Source organism: Lipophrys pholis (assembly GCF_963383615.2).
Source record: "Lipophrys pholis genome assembly, chromosome: 10".
Classification (NCBI taxonomy): domain Eukaryota; kingdom Metazoa; phylum Chordata; class Actinopteri; order Blenniiformes; family Blenniidae; genus Lipophrys; species Lipophrys pholis.
The window spans coordinates 26,265,274-26,279,852 of NC_137640.1; the positions used below are offsets into that span (position 1 = coordinate 26,265,274).

The 14,579-nt window shown below is 43.0% G+C and overlaps 1 protein-coding gene across 3 annotated transcripts in view; it reads left to right on the forward strand.

Moving 5' to 3' along the window:
- The first annotated feature begins 5,478 nt into the window (after window positions 1–5,478).
- The window catches only part of farp2 (FERM, RhoGEF and pleckstrin domain protein 2), a 39,739-nt gene continuing 30,638 nt past the window's right edge, over window positions 5,479–14,579 (forward strand). For all 3 annotated transcript variants that reach the window (XM_080472869.1, XM_080472870.1, XM_080472871.1), the window contains exons 1-2: window positions 5,479–5,587; window positions 6,105–6,330. In XM_080472869.1, the coding sequence (XP_080328995.1) occupies window positions 6,127–6,330 (204 nt within the window). In that variant the 5' untranslated portion in view covers window positions 5,479–5,587; window positions 6,105–6,126. The remainder of the gene's footprint in view (window positions 5,588–6,104; window positions 6,331–14,579) is intronic.

The window sequence follows — 14,579 nt, forward strand, 5'->3', positions numbered from 1 at the left end:
TGATTGGTGTTGTCGGGAGGTCAGGGTCCCCTCAGAGCCAACTATGGTAAATCGGGGGCAGGAATGATTGGACTTCTTGGTTTTCCATATTGCCACGATATCTCCTGATGTGGACTAAGCATGTTCTATGTATATATGTATATGTATATATATAACACATATATTATATACACAAATATGTATACAGAATAAATACTAAATAAAATTTGACAGTTTTGCTTTGTTGTGGCTCATAGTATTCGTACGTGATGTAACTGTCCATAATTTTGCAAGACCAAACAGTTAGTACTGAAAATGACTACAATCTTAACATAAAGTCCATTTTGATGAAACATTCTGGTGCAAAATACAGTGAAATGGCCACCAAAAAAAAAAAAGAAAACTCCTATGGTGGTTTTTAGGGCCGATTGGAGCCTTTTGAAGCCACGGGCTTTAAGTTTGACTCCCTGATTAAGGTGTCTTAACAGTTAAAACCTCTCTGTGCATGACGATTTGCCCACAGGGTGCCTGCTCTTACCGGGTCCTTTCGTCCTTTCGACTGTACACATATTTTAGACAGCTTTGAGCAAGCCGTGCACTATTTTTTCAGCCGTCTTCTTCAAATATTGACCGTCCAAATGATGGCTGGGCGGCTAACTGCCTAAAACTAGGTTCCCAATAGACACCCCCTCGGCTTGCACTCTATTGGGAACTATACGGTACTTTTGGAAACTGGCTCATGGGCTACGAAGAATTGGTGTGGGGGCCACATATGGCGTGCTAAGAGCATTTACTGTAGAATCTACATGAAGTTCGATAGCAGGAGAGGTGCGTGCTATCTGCCCAGCTGCGGTGACTCATCATTTCTCACTATGGCAGTGCTCAGTGAAGCACACAACAGTGTTTTTTCAGCCTGATTTGCAATGAAATTTGTTGTATTTGACTATTTTTCTTAGAGTTTCACAAAGAGTTCCACTTCTGCAAAGTCGCCTGTAGCTTATATTTTCATCTGCATCTGTTGACTTTGTCAGGATGAGTGTGCAGATGTCTAATCTCTGGCTCTTTAAGAAGAGAAAGGGAGAGACGTGACCCATAGGTTTTTCCTTTTATAGGTTTTAGAAAGCCAGGTATTGGAGGTGGGGAAACAAAATTTACAGTAACATCGACAAAGGCTCATCAATTTATATTTACCTGTCTCCCCAGCTTCTGCATGTGAGTGAGATTTCATTTCAGTATGACTCTAGGACAATTCATAGGTCAAATAAACACAATAAATGTTTCTTTGAGACTTACACACTTCAAGTCCGATTATTTTTGTCAAACTATAACAGAAATATAAAGTTTACAACAATCAGAATGTGACTTTAAACATAACACATGTACATTTTCTCTTTCACGGTGAAGATGCGGGGCTTTCAAAAAGGAAATGAATTCAGAGTGAAAGATGACATGAAATCACACTTCAGTTTCTGTGCTTCAGATTTCCCTCTGGAGGCTGGGCTCAGCGCTCTCTCGGATGTTTTCTATCAACAGCAGGATGAAAATAAATACCTACCGAGCACCGTATTGATTCGTGATTTCAACAAATGGACGACTGCAAAAACAAACAATTGTAATCAAGAGAACCTCGATATTTAAGATGTGTCCTGTAAAGAGTTTCCTCCCAACAAAAGCTAAACCAAAGATCAAACCTTTCATCCTCCATACATGCTCAAGGTCACAAAGCGCTGCAGCCAAACGCAGCTCACTATGGACGAGGGCATGATGCACCCTGAACAGGTCACCAGTTCATCACAGGACAAACACACAGACAATCACACACACTCACATTCGTACCTATGGACAACCTAAGGTCACCAAATAACCACAGAGAGGCCCGACCAGTCTTTGAACCCATAAAACATGTACTGTGCCACCATGCGGCCCACAAACGATAAATAAATAACATAAATGAGAACACATATTGCGCTACAGGTGACCTCTGCATGACCTCTGCATGCTGCATGTATCATATGTCTGCTTTACATATAGACATACGGTACATAATCCATTAGGACCCAATACATCATATATTTTCCACAATATTCTGCTGAATTTCATTGACTTAGAGTCTTGAAGGACAATTAATTTAATCATAACATCTGTCTTCTATACCGGTTTGTCCTGTTCAGAGTTCTAGGAGCCAATCCCACCTTACAATGCTCAAAGGCAGGTTACACCCTGGACCGGTCAACAGTTCATCACAGGGCAAAAACATGATGTTTTAATAGGAATGATGTCTTGGACTGACTGGTTTAGGTTTAAATAGTCATGTTGCTTGTGGGTGTGAGTGAATGACTGCGTGTTTCTCTCTCCGTCAGTGCTGAGATGGACTGGTGACCTGCTGTGGGATGTATCATGCTCTTTACTCAACGTCAGGCTCCCCTGACCCTACTGCACAGAAACTGATGATCGTCTGTGATTTAAATAATATAATTTTTTATAAACTAACTGGAGCTCAATGGGGTTTTCCCCATCAGTCTCACGACATATAGTTCAGCATTATAACATACATAAATCTTCAGTGCCGCTCCAGACACAGGACAAACACATAGAGACAGCCACAACACACTCACATTCACACCAAATGGGAAATTTAGTGTCACCAATTAACCTCACATGCATGTTTTTGGACTGTGAGAGGAAACCGGAGAACCTGGAGGAAACCCAACACTCGCAAACACGAGGAGAACATGTCAGTATTTGAACCCATGATGTTCTCATTGTGAGGCCAGAGTGTCAACCAGTGTTTCACTATGCGCTGCAATGAAGGTAAATAAATAACGTAACCTCACACGCATGTTTTCGTACCGCGTGAGGAAAAACAGAGTACCGGGAGGAAATCCACTCATGCCCAGTCAGAACATGCAAACTCCCCACAGAAGGACCCATATTTGAACCCACAACTGTGAGGCGAGGGTGTTAGTATTATATATACATAGTACATTATAGATTCAGTTATTCTTAACATCTTTCATTGTCACAAACAAATTCCCCCTCAGATTTTCATAACTCTGCAATAACAAGCAATAACAATAACATGCAATGAAAGGAGACTTTAATTGAATAGTTTGACTGTGCATTCTAAACACGGAAATTAGGAACACATCGCTTTGTATATTTTACTATATCTGCATGTTCTCCCTGTGTGGATGTGCACGACTGTTCTCTGGGTATTGCAGCTTCCCGAAACTGTAAAAAAAAAAACCACAAAAAACCAGGTTGAAGCAGTATACAAGATGGATGAATGTTTAGTGGCACTGTCCCATTAATCCATCTGACACTAAAGCAAACATTTAAAATGGTACACATAATCAAAATTTTACAAAACTAAAAACTGTGGAGGGGTCGAAGGAAAATATTGCACACAAATTTGTTCTATTCAATTGTACATAGATCAAGCTCTCAGGATATACTGTACCTGCCGTATCTATAAAAGCAACAATGCAGAAGGTAAAGTTTTAACAGTGCATCAACACTTTAGTACTTATTTACTGATTGGCAAAGTTGCTGCAAAAACAGCAGCTTATCAAAAACACTGAAGACTGCGCTTTTTAATAAAGGATATATCAATGGGCTCTTTACAGAGGTAATCATTTTTTTATGGGAAAGAAAGACTTTCATGAAAATGAGTTGTAACTCTAATGTGCAGTAACTTGGAAGGGGAGGGGTATTTAAATGAGCTATGGTTTTAAATCCAGGTCTGTAACTACTTGGACATTGCACCAGCATCAAGTCCCACTGAAAGCTCTGCAACAGACAGGATTTCAGACTTTTCAGCAGGTTTTGAGAGCCAACTAACGTGCAAAGGCAGGTCATTTGTTGCATTTTCAGTTGCCACGAAATATTTTTGTGTCCATTGTAAAAAAAAAAGAAAAAAAAAGTAGGATTTTAAAATCACATTTATTTTTCGAAGGAATTCCTACTTTTCATGAAAACGTGGTTGAATTAATGTATTTCTTTTCCCCGGATTTACTTATTTACACTACAACAAAGGGAATATTTGAAGTTCTAACTTTTTATAGGTTATCATGCTGTCAAAATCGTGTTTAAGCTGTTTTAACCTTTTGACTGTTTTGGCTGTTTTCCCTTTTAGGCTAATTTAAGCCTTTTTTGTTGTGTTACATTTTTCTTTGCATTTTCAAGTAGTTTGAGCTGTTTCTAGGACTTGTAGTTGTTGTTTCAAGATAACTTAATTTAGCTTGACTCCATATATCACACAAACAGGTAAAACGGAGATCGCTGACTGTAAAAAACAAATGAGATCCTCAATGGACTTTTTCTTATTTGGATTTTATCATCCCAATCGATTAGACTCAACATGTCTCACTTGAAGTGAAAGGCTATGTGCAGGTGACATGGTAAGATGAGACGTACTTCTTTAATTGAAATGTACTCTCAGGTCAAACTGTGAAAAATAAATGGAGCTATGAAATATAGTATGGTGTGCAAATAAAGTCAAGTCAAGTCAACTTTATTTATAGAGGACTGTAAAACAGCTGTGGCCGAAGCCAAAGTGCTTCACATAAAAGACAAAGTGAAAACAAATTACAATAGAAGAGTAAAACAAATTAGTTGTAAAAGTGGACAGTGAAGGGGATTGTCTGACGATGAGCAAATAGGTGTTAAAAGCGGTGTATTCACACATCACGTTATGAAAACGTCAAGGAGCCATTACAGAGCAAAGGGGGACAGAGGAGCCACATGTGGCTGTTGTGCGCCCTAAAGAACGGCAGGGGGCGCTCCATCACAACTGGAGGGTCGGGAAGCTGATGAGACTTGTGTTTATCGCCACAGTGCTCTTCATGACAGAGCCTCGTTTTGCTCAGCAGAGCAGCTTCATGCTGACTGTTTGGCTTCAAAGTCTTGATAAAAGTCTGGAGGCGCACTTTGCGGACTGCTTTCAAATGCGTGCGTAACGTGGCGCTAAATGATGGAAGATTCAGACAGAAACCCGTGCACTTTAAGTTATCACCACACCAAACTTCTGGGCAAATTTAAACAAAGGCTGCTTCGACTTTGTAAGAAAAAAACCCAAACAATTCCATAAATCATTCCTTGTCTTTCCTCCTCTTTAGTGCGGACTCAGATAAAAAGCTGCCGTGTGTACTTTAACTTTCCAAGAAGTCTTATGAAACCAAACTTAGGGCCATTTTCAGGCTATTTTAAGGTGACGGAAGGTAAATCTTGGCTCCTCCGCCGACGCGCAGAGAGCTGAACCAATGGCGCGTCAGGCGGCTGAGCTCCAGCCAATGACGAGCCGGGGTGAGTGCGCACCCGCTGCGGTGACGAGAGAGAGAGAGAGAGAGAGAGAGAGAGAGAGAGAGAGAGAGAGAGAGAGAGAGAGAGAGAGAGAGAGAGAGAGAGAGAGAGAGAGAGAGAGAGAGAGAGAGAGAGAGAGAGAGAGAGAGAGAGAGAGAGAGAGAGAGAGAGAGAGAGAGAGAGAGAGAGAGAGAGAGAGAGAGAGAGAGAGAGAGAGAGACGACCATGGACCGGGGCAGAGTCCTCTTCGCTGGTACCAACTTTTAGCCCTTTACTTTTTATCCCGGCAAACAACAGAAAAACAAAGGTGGGTCAAACTTTGCATGCGTGCGTGTTGCTGCAGAACGAATGTAATCACAGTGAAGGTGGAAATGCGGGTGGAACTTTTAACTTTACGCACGGTCGGTAACGCAGGATCTCGTGTGCCGCGTTTGTAAAAAAAAAAAAAAAGAAAAGAAAACTTCCTAAAAACAAGATTCATTCATGTGTTTTGTGAATTATCCTGAGTTTTTTTTTTTATAATTTTTTTTATTGCCTCTTATGTTATGTTTCTGTCCCCGCTGACCCAGTTGGGGCCCTCATGTATCATCGTGCGCATTTGCGGTTTCATTTTGCTTTTTTTTTTTCCCCCCCCTGAAATCTTCAAACTAATCTTCATCCAAACAGTATCATGAAGATGTTTCTACTTAGACACGTCTGTTTTCTTTGAGTGTGCCGACAGTGTGTGTTTTATGAATGAGCCCAGTGTGTATGTCGGTCAAACGGATTAAAATAAAGTCAAGAGTCAGTAGGTGTCTTGATTTGTGTCCTTAATGTTTTTGCAGGACAGGGCCGCTCCGAGCAGTCATGGGGGATATAGAGGGGTCATACCGTGTCCTGCAGACCCCCGGCACAAGGCTGGGAGCCCAGTTCAACGCTGGTATCAGCACCCTGGAGCCAGGCCAGAGCCTCGGTGGCAACAACATGGTCAGTGGGGGCAGGAACTATGGCAGAGAGCTGCAGATCCGTGTGCAAGGGCTGGACGACTCCCAGGAGTTCTTTGACATTGAGGTGAGTCCCTCCCTGGGTTTCCCTGCATCCCCGGCCATTCAGCCTGGGATGCGGCTGCAGGTTGTTGCATGGCAGGCTGCAGTCAGCAGGAGATGGGATGCTGAGCTGTGTGGCGCCGGCTGGTACCAGCTGCCACATGGCTTTGATGCTGAAATCCTTTCCTCCTTAAGGCTTCTTATGGGGGCAACTTAGTGTAACTCGCCACGGTACTTTTTAGTGTCTTGACTGTGACTTCCGCTGCAGCGAGTTGTAGTGTTTATCGTAGCTCGTCTGGCGATGACCTTGAGTTTAAAACATGTGGACACATGCACCTCCATCCCAGTGCTTTGCTCCCTGCATGCCAATGCATCCCCAAAATGATAAATCACAAGTTTCACAAGAAACTTGAATATACCTTTTTAACCTGTTTTGAAATGACTCCACATCACTTTGTTTATTTGAGGGTCACAAATATCAATTTCTTGCATGTTATTTAAACATCAAATGACCTGATATAATCCTCCTAAACCTTTATGATAGCTGTCTCTCTGGTAGATATTTGTGACATGATCAGTGATCCAAGCTGCCAATCTCTGATTGATGGATTGCCTGTTCTAACCTCAGCGTTGATTCACTCAAAGCCCTGACCGTCATATACCATTAATATGTCAACAGTTATTGTTTTTTTCTACCCCCTTCACAGATAAGTTCAGTGTTTGCCCCTTGGTGTGAGGAAACCTTTAGAGTCACACTGTTAAGTCGGTTTCCTGTGTTTATTGGCCAAGTTGTTGCAGAAGTCACTCAGAAGGCAAATAGGAAGCAATTCGGAAGTTGCTGTATCAGAGTATGTTTCCTGTGTGTGTGTGTGTGCGTGTGAGATCCCCGCTGTGACTCAATATTCACTCCAGGGCTGGTAGACGGAGAATAACTGCATGTGGCTCCTGCTAATTGTGTTACAACAGGTTATTTATACTGTCCCACGTCTGTCCTAAATCCCTGCGTAGCGGCAACAATGGAGGTTCTGGCAGATGCAGTTCGGGGCCACTGCTGAGATGGACGTTTCATAATCTTATGCACCATATGTTGTCTCAAAGTCTTAGGCTAATAGAGCGCGACACGCGCCTTTAATTTACGTGGGACTCAGTCTGTGTCGAAGGAGGGGTAAACAGAAACTTGAGAGACTTGTCCGATCGAGGAAAACACCGTTCCTTCAGTGCTCGAGGACGACGAGTGAACGCAGGCCCAGTGGGCTCAGCGCAGCTCTTCACATGGTGTTGATGGGAGGTGGCAGACGGAAATACACGGAACGCAAAAGGGGGAATGACAGCGATCCTGTTGTCGAGCAGACTGCAGGGTTTGCCAAGAACAAGATGGCCTCTGAGAGGCTCTGTTGTTCACCATTACACAGCAGCACTTAATATTTCTCCTCATTCACGCTGAGGAGTCGTGGGTTGCTGATGATTCAGTGTTGTGTGTGTGTGTGTGTGCGTGCGTGTGCGCGTGCGTGCGCGCGTGCGTGCGTGCGTGCGTGTGTGTGTGTGAAGACATACATCAGCTCTGTAATCGGTAAAAAGAAGTGTCACAGTGTAAAAGGGAGATGAATGAAGCCGTAGAACCTCTCCTGTGCTGCAGTCGTAATTCTTTTTTTTTCCCCCTTAAAGTCGGCTGCGAGCAAAAATAGATACCAAATTGCAGTGTGTGGAATGTTTGCAATGGTTGCGGCCTTCAAGTAACTGCTTCCCCTCATTGTGGCGCTGTGCTTGCTCAGCTGCCCAAATATCAACCCCGTTTGTGTAGACTACACGACCTGCTGTTTGCCGTCATTCGCACTGGAAAGTGAAGCAGAAATTCACTTGTGCCGGGGCAAGTTTTGTCTTCACATGTGTTGCCGGTGATGCTGTTGAGGTGGAGCTGGGGTCTCCGGCAGTGGATTCAAGAAGGAGGGTGGTGTGTGGAAAAACTGCATGCCACAACGAGGAACCATATACTCTCTTTTCATGGCAATTCACAGGAAGCATAAAAGCAACTTCTGCCTCATCACTCCTAAATGGAGTCTCACAATAAGTCATTCCAGATTCTTCCGATTTTATTATTTACACCCGTCTGAATGTCACACATTCATCTAAGGCTGTTAATTGTACATTAAAACACATTTTTAAGTAATCCTCTTGAGCTCGAAACACCTATATCGTTAATATTTCCCCTCTTGGCTTATTAGAGGATTCAGATTGGGTTTTCTCGCTGGCTTGGCAGCCCACTAACCTCAGTGCCTCCTTGGTGGATGTTCGGTTAGTGTGAACATGTTTTAGCAGCGTTGTATGCAGGGTCAGTAGACACCGTCTACGTTCCAGGCGTGTGAGCTGGTCACACTCATTGCATTTTGTTTGTTTGTTTACGTCACAATGGCTCTGGGAATGACAGACACTTTTTGAAAACAAGTTCCAGAGTGAAACAACTCTAAAACGTCTCAGCGTGAGCAGGAAACAATGCAACTTGTCTTGAAATGTGGAGTACTGCACATGTGTACTATGATCGCAGTATGCCAGGACATTGACAACAGCGATGGTCGATTCTCCAGTGACGCTTCCTCCGTTCACTCTTGTGAATTTCAAAGCGCTCCCCCGACAAAGTGCACGTTTAATACGCCGTCGTCTGGAGACACACTTCATTCACCCAGCAGACACTGAGTGGATCTGTTGCAATGAAGGAAGATCGTTAAAAGGAGCGAGATTATTTACATCGTATTGTTCTCTGCGTGAATGCGTGGGTGTTTGTAGTCCAAAAACGCAGCATGAACTAGTCACAAGCATTCAAACGACTTCTTTTTTTTTCAGTGCAGCAATCATTTTCCAGAAGTTTCTGTTTGAACATGAAACTTTTATATGAAAATGGTAAAAGCGCATTTGTATGTGAACGCAGCTGTTTGGAACGTGGCCACGATGAATGAATGAATGAATGAATGAAAAAATCCACTGAACCCAGTGATGCACTAAAACAAGGAATCTTAGATTTGTCGGCAGGTCACTCTGACTGTGAGCTGACCTTTGTTCGTCTCGCTGTCTCCCGCTTAAGTGACGATATCGACAATGTGACAACGGAAAAATTAAGATTTGTCTCCGAACAAATCCACATTTTTCTGATGTGTTTTGAAAAGTGGCTTAACGGTTCAGTTTCAGTGTTAAAATGGTCCATGTCTCTGGAGGTCTGCTGTACAGTATCACTTATGAAAACATCCCTAGAAGTTAAATATATGATTTAAAAAAAAAAAAGGGAAAAAAAGGATGTGAAAACCAAATTTTGAGGTGTGATCAGAACATAAAAGAGAGGTGCAATTGACTTGTGTTGATTTTCAAACTGCAAACCAGGACCACATTCAGTGGAAAAAACACAGATATTGAGACAAAATAATATAACCGATTTAATTCTCTATATTTTGTTGATAATCGTCATGAATCCTGAACATAATTTATCATGTTTAACATATTGCTAAGCTTGTTTAGCACGATATTTGTGAATTCGAAAACTGTAAAAAAATAAATAAATAAAAGGTACATTTTTGGCTGTTCGATCACATTGCAGCGGCAACGTGATTCTGAAAATGGTACTCTTTATGTGACATGCACCTTGTGGTTGCAATCGATAACTGAGGGATTGGCATCAATAACAGAAGTGGATTCTGGAATTGGAAGGTACTGCTTTGGTTTTAACAGAGCTTCTCCAACACAATGCATGTTTATTACCTTTAACTACAGCATCCTATGGAACAGTAGAGATGCATATCATGAGTACACCAGATACCGAGTACACCAGATACCGAGTACCCCTATGATAGAGAAAGACACCTAAAAGGAGCTTGGCTGGTTACGATGTACTGTTCACTGTGTTTGAGCGCGTATGTTGTTGCTCAACAACAACTAATGGCCTGACATGCAAAGTACGGCATTTTCAGCATTTCTCACATTCCCGTGCGTTTGGTGATCGTTATCAAAATATTAGTGTCTGCAGGTTTAACTCCTCTGGAAGGAAAACAGGAGAATGGCACAGTTTCCAGGAGATAATTTATATATAAACAAGGACCTTAATCTCATTGTTTCATCCTAATGTCAACATTTTGACTTTCCATCTCATAGTTTTCAAAGTAGAGTGTCATTAGCAGTTTTGAAAACGGTTTTGTGTCTTTAAAATGTATTCTGATAAAATTTGCTGACTCCGGCCCCGTCCACACACAGCCAGTTTTTTTATCTGGTGAGATTTTCCGTCCACACCTAACCGGCGTTTTCAGAGATTGAAACGACACATTTTTGTAACAGACTCTGAGATCCCATTTACATTTTATAAAACAAAGTTGTCAAGTGAAAGCACAAAGCTTTTATTGGGTTTTGGGTTTACACGGCAATGGCGGCTGGAGCCACTGAAAACGCAACTTTTTGAAAATGGCTCCCACGGTGGAACTTTATTGAGGACACGCCATCTCCGGGGAAACGGGTGCAAATGCAACTGTCTTGAAGCGTTCAGTCGCAGTGTCTGTGTCGACAGGTTGCTACTGCACATGCGCAACCACCGGTAGTAAATAAAACGTAATTTCACAACTATTGAGCACAACTGAATATAAGCCACAGCCACCAAATTAAAAAAAGAAAGCACGAACCATGCTGAAAAAGAGAAGTCACTGAGATAGTTATAGCTTTTGCAACAAAAACTTTTGCTTCTCCTCCATCACAGTGAGCAACAAGAGGAACCTGAGGACAGCAAACACCACATGCGTTTGTTTCCATATTGTTTAACACCGAACACAGAAGATGTTCTCTGAAGTTTTCTGTGTATGTTTCATGTCTTCTTCTGCATTATAGAGCAACAACAGGCCAGGTATTGATACTCCCTTATTTCCACGCAGACTGACACAATTCTAAGAAGCAGCTGTGTTCTCGTTTTTGGAAATGGCTTCCAAGGTTGCCTTTTTGATAACACTCCGACTCCGTTGTCATGTAAACGTGGGAAAAATGCAACTTTTTGAAAACACTCAGGTTCTATTTCTATGTAGACGGCGGAAATGCTGCCACTGCGTATGCGCACTGCAGCCGTCGATAATAGTTCTTCTTCGCATTACAACAACAAAAAAACAGCCCCCCCCCCCCACTAGTGGCCCAACATGAAAACTACATTGTTTTCAGCATTTCTGCGGTTTTTATTTGGTCGGACATCGTTTTTAAAACATCACGTTTTTGTTTTCAGAAACAAAAACGCAAGAATGATGCGTCTTCACCTGTAATGTTGCGTAAATGGAGTCTTAGCAACACGTTTTTCTGTGTTGATAAGACATTTAGAATATAGTTACAATAGAACAAGTGAGGTTACTATATTTCCCTCCTTGAATTCACCCTTTCTTCCTTGCTGGTCTTCAGCCTGTAACGAAGGCAGACAAATGAGATCAGGCAGCGCTTTGATCTGCCGGCCTTCATGTGCTGCAGGTATCCTGGCGTGGGTCATCGTCGCTGAACATTTGCGAGCGTGGCTCTCGTCCACAGGCTCCTCCCTCAGCCAGAGTGCAGGAGAAAGCTCAGCTTTGTGGTTTCTGGACAGGGGAGGCAGGGCCGGCAGGGCAAGGGGGAAACACAGGCTTCTTTTATGCAGCCAAGTCGGCTCCCACTTCGCTGGCCTTAACTTCCAGCTCTGAAAAACACACAAAAAAAACCAAAACAAAAAAAAACATAGCATTCGCGATGGGATGTGTGGAACCGAGCTGTGTGAAATTGCAGTACAGTTGGGGCGCTGGTGGGAGGAGGGAACCCGGGAGCGAGCTTTTGGTTTAGTGTTAGCAAACAAGCACATAAATAGCGAGGTTGACAAGTAAGTGGGTTAAAAGGGGGGAGGAGAGAAGAGAGGGGCAGTTTGTGGTGTTAAAAGAGCAGTTCAGAGGGAGCAGCAGTCGTGGCCGGCGCAAAGTTTGAGCAGGGGGTGGTGGGGGAAGGGAGGGACACACACACACACACACACACATACACACTCACACACACACACACACACACACACACACACACACACACACACACACACACACACAGAAGCCCTACACAAAGTTTGGCAGAGGAATCCCCACCCCTGTCCTGCAGCAGCAATCTCCTTTCAGAAAATACGGATAAAAACCTTTGTTGTTTAAAAGTAATACGATCCTCCTCGCTTCTCCTCGGGAGTTCAAAAAAGTGGGGAAGAGAACTTGTGTCTTGTTTTGACCACGGAGCGAATAACGTGCAAAAGGTTTCAATACCTCCGTAGGGAGTAAGAGGAAAAACACGGAGCCTGCGTTTCATGTGGGTGCTCCAAAAAGAAGAAGCACCCTTGTTCCTCATCGCCGAGGAGCACTCGGCTCTCGTCCCCTTACAAAACACTCACACTGTCCCACTGTGTGGTGAAGTGGCTGAGCGGTCTAACGGCTGTGTGTGGAAGAGCTTGTTGAACGCCTTTTAACACGCAGCACCAATCTGTCGCTGTTCTGCAAGGGTTTCCTTCGTCGGTTCACACATGAGCACTTTCAGTCGGAAGAATTTCAACTTTTCAGAAAACTGCAGATTTTCTTACTTTCCTCTGAAAACATTCTGTAACAGAAAGGAACAATACTGGACTCTGTGGCAATCTGGATAGAGGCGTAGGTTGTTCTTGCACTTGCACTGTCATGTTTTTCTCAAAGTTGATGATGCATACCATTTCATTTTTTTTTTTTTTTAACCTATAAATGCAGATTGAAAACTTGAAAAACCCCAAAACATTTTATTGTTTTATTGAACCTTGCACTTCAAAATATTTTTTTTCTGGAGAAATTATGCCTTTTTGCATTTTTACGATTAAAACCATAGGCAGATATTCTAAAATATGCTTTTCTCATCAAAACATTAGCAGGGCATTTGTTTTGAGCAACATAGTCTGAGGACAGGTTCAACTGGAGTAGGAAAATGCAAAATTTTCAGTATTTTTAATTTTTTTTATAGCGACCGAAATGTCGACCAGACATTACATTAAACTTTGTGTACTTTGGTGGCTCAGTGGACACTTGATGTGTGTTACACCGGCGACCTGAGCAGAAGGCAAAACACCTGATCCTGATTACCACGCGGTGTTTACCAGCCAACAAAACGCTGTTACCAGCTGTCCTCAGGTGTGTCCTGAAGCCCGGCCGGGAAAAGAAACCCAGCAGTGGCTCACAGAATAAAAGCTGCTGTGTGGTTAAGAAAGGCTTCAAAGAGCCTGTGGACTTGTGACAATGGCCACTGGCGTGCCGAGCTGTTAAAAAGGTCATCGGTGGGAACGTCTCCCGGTGGCAGCGCTTCAACAAAGCACATCAAACTGTTCCGAATGCAAGCCCCGACAAACCCCTGCTGTGAGTGGGAGGTTCCCATGGAGCTCCATGCTATTCACCGCTGGCCTCACACCACGCTTAACCTGTCGTGCAAGATACACCCAAGCCCTGGAGTTGAATCCAAGGTTTTGAATGAGTGGGGTGATATTTGGTTACACCTGTGTGTGGTTTCAGTCCGCTATCTGCTTCTTCTCTTTATGCATGGGAAAGACCGTTTCCTCCCGTAGCTCCGGTTGGTTTTTCCAGGTCCTTCTTTTGCACTCAGTCACACACAGGGGAAGATTTGTCTCCCAGAGAAACATCTGTTTGTCATAATCCCTCCTGCTTTGGGAACTTGATTGGGTGACCCACTGACCCGCCTCTTAACGTCGGCGCTCGGAGATGAGCCCGACGCTCCGACCACAACTTGGGTGTGAACAAAGTCGGCCGGATCTCACTGTCACGTCACAGATGTGTCAGGAATCAAGATGCCAGATGGGCCTGTAAGTAGCAGCTCGCTGGTTTGTGACAGATTAGCAGGCAGCAGCCGATTGAATGTCTTCACAATGATTAATGGTCAAAGTACCAGAAGGAAAGAAATCAGATCGGCTCTGGTAATATTGCCACTACTTTTAGGAGTCACAGTTTTGTGGTCAGTTTAATTATTGATGTGCACTGCTTCACTGTGGGGTCAAACATCTGAACATATACAAATATTTGAAGTTTAGTTGATTACAAATTTGCATTAATTAAGTAACATTTTAACTAAATAATCTCAGTTTTGTAATGTTATTTTTTTGGAGTGTTAGTCAGGTAGTCCTACAATACTCAAACCTACTATCTTTGTTTAAGTGGGCTTTCCCGAAATGGTCCGTTAAGTTGACTAAACACTGACTAAATAATAGAAGATCAACAGCCTGAAATGTCCTTGAACGCGACG